This window comes from Calliphora vicina, chromosome 1, assembly GCF_958450345.1.
Source record: "Calliphora vicina chromosome 1, idCalVici1.1, whole genome shotgun sequence".
NCBI classification, from domain to species: domain Eukaryota; kingdom Metazoa; phylum Arthropoda; class Insecta; order Diptera; family Calliphoridae; genus Calliphora; species Calliphora vicina.
The window spans coordinates 82,834,578-82,843,224 of record NC_088780.1 but is presented as its reverse complement, the minus strand read 5'-3'; the positions used below and the strand labels follow the sequence as shown (position 1 = coordinate 82,843,224).

Below are 8,647 nucleotides of genomic sequence, written 5' to 3'. Positions count from 1 at the left end.
TAGCCTATTGGCCATAATTATTAGGCTTTCAACCATGGTCACAAAGTATACAGAGGCGTCACGAGACAGAAAATAATCTCGTTTTGTCTCTTTCTTTATAAACTGCCCTTTTCATCGTTTTGTTTTGATTATTTCTTTGTTTTGATTACATTACTTTGTCTACCATATTCGCGTTGTGTATAGCGCTTTGCTTTAACACATCACTGATATTGTAGTACAAAATACTTTCTATCCCTTTTTAAGAGAACTGCCTTATCATCTGATTTTGAATTTTTGAAACGTCAAATTTGACATCTCTGTATACTTTGTGCCATGGTATAATGATTATAAGGTGTATGACAAGGCGAATTCATACAAGGTGCTATCAGTTCTACAAATACAACAATTGGTCTTAACAAATGTCAAAAAACAAAAATTAAACAAATTTGTATTAAAACTTAATGTAGTGTAGAAATTGTATAGTGAGGGCTTTACTTATTTATGTAAAAATAAATATTTTGTTAATACGATTAGAATATGTAGATATTTAAATATAAAAACAAGCATTGAAAATTATCAGCTGTTTGACTGACTCCACCTTGTATAAATTCGCCTTGGTGTATGCGTTACGGCAACAAATACAACAATACAAAAACAAATAACTTTTATAGTGTCAAAAACAGCTGCTTAATGTATACAAATTACAGCAAAAAAAATTTTGAAAAGATGAAAGTTGTAAACAAATTCGAGCAAAAGATAATCAGCTGTTTGATTAATGTCACCTTGTATTCATTACACCATGCTTTCAACACTGTAAAGTTTCCAAATAATATCTGGCAACACAGCTATTTTCACAAAACTAGTACTAAATTTTACAACTATGAGTTAATAAAGCGTTGTCAAAACGATTTAGGGAAAATATTTCAGAAAAACCATAAAAATAATTAAAATCAAAATAAAATTTTAGATATTTGAAGCAAAAATGCCGCCAATTGAAGCAGATGTGACGGTCGATAGTAACCAACAGTCTAAGCCAATGTCTGGGCCCATAATCGGCATAATCTATCCTCCACCGGAGGTTAGAAGTATCCTTTTTTCACATAAGCGTTTTTTGTTTTCTTTTTTTTTTAACAATTTCTTAAGTTTTCCATACTTAATTATGAAATCTTAATAAAATAGATATTGTGGATAAAACTGCAAGTTTCGTAGCACGTAATGGACCGGAGTTTGAGGCACGTATTCGACAAAATGAATTGGGCAATCCTAAATTTAATTTTTTGAGTTCCGGGGATCCGTATCACGCTTACTATAGACATAAAGTGAATGAATTTAGGGAAGGAAAAGGTAAAGATGAATTAAATAAAAAAAATGCTTTGAACACACTTTTGATATTTCACTTTACAGATGCTAGTGCACCAAGTGTGGTTAGTGGAATTAAACAATTGTCGGTGACCAGCGCCGCTCAACAAAAACAGCAAGAGCTTTTAAAACAAGTTGCCGAACAGCAATTTGTACCTAAAGATCCTCCGCCGGAGTTTGAGTTTATTGCAGATCCACCTTCAATTTCAGCATTGGATTTGTATGTCGAACAATATAGAGAAAACGTAAAATAAAATTAATTTTTATTGTCTTGCAGGGATATCGTTAAGCTAACCGCTCAATTTGTGGCACGTAACGGTCGTCAATTCTTAACAAATCTCATGAATCGAGAACAGCGCAATTTTCAGTTTGATTTTCTTCGTCCTCAACATTCACTTTTCCAGTACTTTACAAAGCTTCTGGAACAGTATACAAAGATTTTAATTCCTCCAAAGGATTTACTTGGCAAGCTAAGAGCTGAAAGCAACGCAGGACGGTCAAGTATGAATCTTGTACTCGATCAGGTCAAATATCGTGCAAATTGGCAAAAGCATCAGGAAGCACAACGCCGCCGAGAGGAGGAAAAAATTGAAAAGGAAAGAGGTAAATAAAAATCATTCTTGAATTAAATTTTGTATAAGGTGTGTTCGCGTACTTTCCAGTAAAAAATATCCAGTAACTTTATTTTAGAGAGCAAAAATAAATTACTCTCAAACTAAAAAAATATCCAAAAAAGTACGCGAACAACAATTTGTAAAAATAAGTTGTATTTTATTATAAATCAATTTAAAACGTTTGTTTTTTGTTATTTAACTTCTTTTCTTTGCAAAACTTGTAAATTATATTAATTTTCATATTTTTAGTTCTGTTTACATTTGCAACCACATGTTTTAAGCACAATTTTATGTTGATATTTTTTACTGGAGAAAAAATGTCCAGTAAAAAATATCATGTTCTCTATCTACGAACTGTCACTTTTAACACTCTCTTGCTCTCTCGTTACAAGTTTTTAAAAGTAAACGAACGGAATCCCGTAACTTTCAGTGATAATTTGTACAAATTATCAAGTACGCGAACACAAAGACATCAGTGTATTCCGTTGTTGTCAACTGTGGCTAAAAACACTAATGTCTTTCATTATGTTTCAATTGGTATATATTTATTTACGATTTCTGAAAAAATTTAATGTTGAGTTGTGTCACTTTTGAACTGGGTGTGCGATATGCATAAGCTCGAAATATAATATATGTCGTCACCTTAAATGTAAACGGACGTAGCTACACAATAATTCAAAATCGTGTTTATGATTGAATATGGTTATTTTTATCAAACTACAAGTTCATGCAAATTTTAAAGAAATTAAATTGGCAAACAATTGCCAAGAATACTTTATTATGGATTTTTTTACTCGCTGCAGATGTTTAATTTAGACTACAAACTTTACACAGAAATCGGATTTTGAAGTCGATTTCAATTAATGAAGAAAATTTAGTGCCTGATTCAGAAACAATTCTCCAAGATTTGTATAATTAATGATATTACTAAATCTTAGGAAATACTGAGTTCATAGGTCCATGCTCAGTTCTTAATATGTATTTTGAATGTTGCATTATTCGTAATACAACATTGGTTAAACTCCCTAAATACGCTAAATCTATGAAACAAACTAAATTGTACTTTCTTTTGAAGAGTAGTAGCTTATATTTAGTATTTTTGCATACAAATTTCAATATATTTCTTCTGAGACGGCATAATTAATGGGTCGATTATAGAGGGCAACCACAAATATCTGGTTGCGATTTGGCAACAGAAAATGATAGCTGCCAGTTGCCATACGTAATATCATTTAGGCAACTGAAGTTCGGTTGCCATCCATATTCGACCCATAAAATTTCGTCGACATTTTAAATGCTTACTAAATAATATGATCATTGTGACATTGCAATTAATTACAACAGCGTATTACCCAAACGCAGTGGGAGCTGTTTTCGGCTAGATTATTTAAACACTAACTAACCACCAAGGTCCTCGGCACTGCTACCACTCCAGATAGGCCTAAACTATACAAGTGGCGAACCTACTAAATGGGGATAGCACGAGAAAATATATGTCTTAATATTAGACCCAACAACAACAGATTACACTATCGCCCCAATATCTTGACAAGATGAGTAACCTTTAGTCATACACTCCTCTAAAATCGCAACCACCTTTGTGAATGTGCCAAAAGAACTTACACATACACAAAGGAATGTTAGACCACAGAGTGTACTTACGCCCTCTCATCGCTACAAAATCGTTCCCAGCGAAGGTAACGCAAATCTGCCCCATGCTCTCCCAACTGCACTATACAAAAAATATTATTTTGAAAGGCATATAATATAATGCATATTAAACTGCTTCCCAGATATTTCAATTTCATTATGTTTTGTATCACTTTGTAATATGTGCATGAGTGGGGAGTGTGTGTGCCAAATTACATTATGTTTTCACTGGCAAGTAGCAATTAAAACTGTATAAAGACCGTAAAGTGCTGTTAACCTTTCCAGCAACTGAAGCTATATGACTTTCAATCGTTAAGCCCAGACATTTCATCGTGTCAAAAAGCGGCACACGAACTCCATCAAACCTAATTCCGTAGCCCCAAAGATAATGATTATGCCTTACTAGGGTTAAAATTAAATTTATTAGGGTCTTCCCAACCTATAACCAAGGACAAAACATTAATACAGACATCATGGTAATCTAAAAAATTAATTTCATTAGAAAGCAATAGATTAATACCATCAGCAAAAATTTGATTAATCATATTTAATTTATTTCTTTCAAGTCGCCTATGCTCAAATTGATTGGCACGATTTTGTTGTAGTCGAAACAGTCGATTATCAGCCGTTTGAAACTGGCAACTTTCCACCACCAACAACTCCCGAGGAAGTGGGTGCTCGTGTTTTAATGGAAGAGCGATTGCAAGAAGATGATGGCGATATTGAAATGCAAATTGAATCGGATGATGAAGACAGCCAAGAAGCACCCAGCACTGGTGGTGTTGTTAAGCTATCGCAAATGGAGAATCGCATTGGTATTCATATGAAAGATGTTTCATATCAAAATCAATCCTCTAAAAAGGACAACATTCAAGTACAAGACATGGACGAGGCCTCTAGTGATGAAGAATCACCGGCCACTACCAAAATGCAACCCCCGGTTGCTCCACTTTTGCCTCCCACGCATGATAAGGTGGTGGTTAAAAAATACGATCCTAAGGCAGCTCAAGTTAAGCCACCTAAACCTGCTACAACAGATGAATTCCTCATTTCCCCAATTACGGGAGAAAAAATTCCAGCTTCCAAAGTGGCTGAGCACATGCGCATTGGCCTCTTGGATCCACGTTGGGTGGAACAACGTGACAAACACACAGTGGAAAAAATCAATCAAGAAAATGTATATGCCGCCGGCACAGCTATTGAGGCAAGTCTAAAACAATTGGCCGAACGTCGTACAGATATCTTTGGTGTTGGCGATGAGGAAACAGTAATTGGTAAAAAATTGGGCGAAGAGGAAACGAAGAAGGATGATCGCGTGACATGGGATGGTCATACATCCAGTGTAGAAGCAGCTACACGAGCAGCGCGTGCTAATATTACTTTAGAAGATCAAATTCATCAAATTCATAAGGTATGTAATACTATATTTTACAATTCATACTGATTGGCTAAATCATTGATTTTATTTTCTAAAAATATAGGTTAAGGGACTTTTGCCCGATGAGGAAAAGGAAAAAATTGGTCCCAAACCAGTTGGAGGTAAACCAGGTGGTGGTGGAAATCCACATCATACAAATATGGTCAAGTCAGTTCATGGTCAACAACAGCAACACCAACAGCAGCAACATCATCACCATCACCAGCAGCAACACCATCCACAATCGCAACAACATCCAATGCCCCCACAACCTCCAGTCATGATGATGCAAATGAGACCACCTCCAATTATGCGTGAGTTTACAAAATTACTTACATACAAATTATTTTCAACATTCTATTGAACTATATTTGTTTGCAATATTTCCAAATAGCTCCACCATTTTCCGTGCCAGGTTACATGGCTCCCTTGGCACCAGCTGGCGGCGGCCCACCGCAAATATCTCCAGCTCCACCCGTACTTGATCAAGTACCACAATCAATACCACTCGATGATGAACCACCCAATAAGAAATTGCGATCCGAAGATAATTTGGTTCCCGAATCTGAATTTATTGCAATGCACAAGGTACTTAATGAACTCCTATTTGGGACGCACATTTTTCTAAATTATTCTATAATAAAAATATCTTGTATCTTTTGTTTAGAGTCCCATAACTATACAGGTGCAAATTCCAAATGTCCTGGATAAATCTGAATGGAAACTAAATGGCCAAACGATAGCGGTTTCTCTTGCTTTGACAGATCCTGTTTCACTGCTAAAAAGTAAAATACAAGAGGAAACTGGGATGCCACCTGCTAAACAAAAAATATCATATGAGGTAATTAAATATTACATATCTAATATAGGGCCTTTTCAAAAATGCATCACTGCGCTGCATTTGGGATGTAAAGGATCCCAAAAGTAATCCTTTACATTTTGGCCGGAAATAAATTGTTTTGTTAGTAGAGTTATTTATAAAATTGTGTATTAACAAAAAAAATAAATAAAAAAAAAGTAAGTCGCAGCCACGTGTCGAACCAACAACATTCCGACTGCTAGTCAACGTTGTACTCACTACACCACTGGTTAATTATTTCATTGTGCGTCAAATAATGGTTTTCTGCTTTTCGCTTATTTTGATATTTTGTAGACAAGGATGTCATATCTTAAACAATCGTTAAAAATAAATTACTGAATCACACTATCGTTACTGCAAGCGATTATTTATGTCGATAAACATTACGATTGTCGGTTCGTTAAAAGTTAGTGAATCGCACTACTGAATAGGTGACACCATTGACATATATTTCGCTTCTGTTGAGGAGAGTGCGACAAGATTGCTGATATGTAAACAGATATCATGTAGTTGATCGCCTGTAATCCACATTACCAGCCTCGTCTGTGTCACAAAAACCAACCAACCTTGACCAAACTGTTTTACCGGGTTCGCACTAAAACGGCTTAACAAATTCACTGCATAATTGATATCGGGGGCGAGTGATTTGTGCTGTGAACAAAAGACATCCCACAGAATGCATATACGGCAAAGAGAAACGTTTCAATATTTCCTCAATATCACAGGTTTATCTCACTCTCAAAACTGAAAAGGCATCAATCACCCAGATCCTTCATCTTGAAGTTTGTGGCCAAATCATATTTTAGTCGATTGATCAAGTTAATGTCGTTGCAAAACACTAACCATTTTTTTTTTTTTCATAAATGTTGTTGGTCTCAATAAATGTGTAAAAATAAAAAATTGTATTACATGGTTGGATATGAAGAGTTTTATGGGAATATTTTGCAACGGAAGCAGAATGCACTGTAGAACGATTGTATGATGACGAATAGTTATTTCAAAATGAATATGATGTTAAACTCTTTAAAACATTAATTTTACTTTTGAAGTTCCTAATACAATTAGAATATTTCGTATGAAATTTATAATAGCGATGGTTGTCTGTTTCAGAAACCAGTCAAGCGCAAACTTTATATTATATTTTAAATACATATGTATATGTTAATGTAAATATATTTACATTAACATATAACAATATAAGTTTTATGTTTATCAAACTTTACACAAATGGAAAACATTTGAGTTTGTAGATGAAGGGGGATAGAGGAATGGAAAAGGGTACTCTGTTTCATGTACATGAAGTTTTTGTTGAGTATGTCCTCCACATTTATTCGTTCTATACAGAAATGTCAAAAACTTCACTGCCTGGACACGAATGCAGTTTCAAAAGAGAATTTAAAAATGTTTTGCAGCAAATGTTTCACAGTGTTGACCGGGACTGTCATAGGAAAAATATCGAATTTTGTAAAAGTAATTGAAAGTTGATTTACTCAAAATTAATAATTTGATGCTTGACTGGTTTTTTTAAATAAACGATTCAATTTCAAATTTGTGTGAAATTGCCTATGAGCGTTAGCAAAAGAACACAGCTATAGTGTGAAATGAAAAACACTAACTACACTGCAAATAATCTTCAATTACTTTTTTTCGTACGTAAAATTTGACTAATGTAACGAATCCGTGTTTCTAACTAATTAAATGTTGCAGGAGATTTCTGTAATTCAATTGGAATTTTCTGAAATGTAATTAGAAACTTCTGAACTACAATTGGAAATGATGTAGTATATCTATATCCCCAACGAGTACTTTCAGTGAACAATTTACATTTATCTTGTTTTTGTTATAATAGCAAAACACATGTTTAAATTCCACTATTAGTACTTGATGGGAATACATAAACTGGTAGTAAGTTTTTATATTTTTAAAGGCATTTTTGAAAATTCTTTTGTCTGAAAACAACTCTAATTTTATATTTTTACTTCGTTTCAGGGCATGTTCTTCAAGGATAGCAATACAATGGCTTTTTACAATTTGCTAAGTGGTGCTACTGTGCATTTGCAAATAAAAGAACGTGGTGGACGCAAGAAATAAATGTCATTAGAAATTGGTAGACACAAAAAGATTATTAATATCCAACTAAATGTTAAAATGAAATAATAAGAAAAGTGGTTATTTAATAGTTTTATTTAAAAAATATTCAATTGCACTTTTATCAATAAAATCAAAAATAAACAAACGTATTATAATCATCATTATAAGTATGCGTAAAGCAAATTAACAAAAAAAAAATTAAAAAAAGACACAATAACTTTAAGGAATGTGTGTTTTTTGCTAAATAGATTCTAATCAAGTCTCTTTTGTAATTTATTTCTCTTGGATATTGTAAATGGTATAAATTTTCTTCGCGACAGTATTAATATCATTTGGCTAATTGTAGTATATTGGCCATTTGGCGGTACCGATCCAACATGGGAGTATATATTTCGTCGCTGTCTTTACTTGGTTCACACACACGTTCAACGTGATTCGGAAGATAGGTTATTATAAAATCATAATAACTTAATATATCAACATTATTCTTGTTCTTTATTTCCTCTACTTCATCTCCGGCATCTTCATTTGTTTTACTCTTATTACAAATATTCTGCTTCAAGTCATCTAAATATTTTGCATACTTTGCCCGATACGCTGCTCCCTGTAATGCGGCTTCGCTGGCTTTCTGTAAAGATATACAGAGAGAAAGATAAATCAATGAACGATTATCTTTTA

At 33.7% G+C, this 8,647-nt stretch overlaps 2 protein-coding genes across 4 annotated transcripts in view; one reads left to right on the top strand and one right to left on the bottom strand.

Moving 5' to 3' along the window:
• Positions 1-912: 912 nt before the first annotated feature.
• Positions 913-8,114, top strand: Sf3a1 (splicing factor 3a subunit 1). Of its 2 annotated transcripts, XM_065515028.1 has the most exons (9): positions 913-1,064; positions 1,159-1,323; positions 1,384-1,558; positions 1,616-1,941; positions 4,169-5,013; positions 5,084-5,333; positions 5,414-5,607; positions 5,687-5,860; positions 7,868-8,114. In XM_065515028.1, the coding sequence occupies exons 1-9, from the start codon at positions 962-964 to the stop codon at positions 7,967-7,969; spliced, it is 2,334 nt and encodes a 777-aa protein (XP_065371100.1). In that variant the 5' UTR covers positions 913-961; the 3' UTR covers positions 7,970-8,114. The 2 variants fall into 2 exon arrangements, with proteins under 2 accessions (XP_065371100.1, XP_065371099.1); XM_065515027.1 differs by having other exon boundaries at positions 1,159-1,558.
• LOC135963251 (xylulose kinase) overlaps positions 8,043-8,647 on the bottom strand; it is a 24,642-nt gene continuing 24,037 nt past the window's right edge. For both annotated transcript variants that reach the window (XM_065515029.1, XM_065515030.1), the window contains one exon: positions 8,043-8,597. In XM_065515029.1, the coding sequence (XP_065371101.1) occupies positions 8,298-8,597 (300 nt within the window). In that variant the 3' untranslated portion in view covers positions 8,043-8,297. The remainder of the gene's footprint in view (positions 8,598-8,647) is intronic.

Excerpts from the sequence above, each read along its gene's own strand:
- Sf3a1 (XM_065515027.1), top strand. The coding sequence starts at position 962 with ATGCCGCCAATTGAAGCAGATGTGACGGTCGATAGTAACCAACAGTCT. Across the intron at positions 1,559-1,615 it reads TCAATTTCAGCATTGGATTT|GGATATCGTTAAGCTAACCG; the intron begins GTATGTCGAACA and ends ATTGTCTTGCAG. Across the intron at positions 5,014-5,083 it reads AAATTCATCAAATTCATAAG|GTTAAGGGACTTTTGCCCGA; the intron begins GTATGTAATACT and ends CTAAAAATATAG.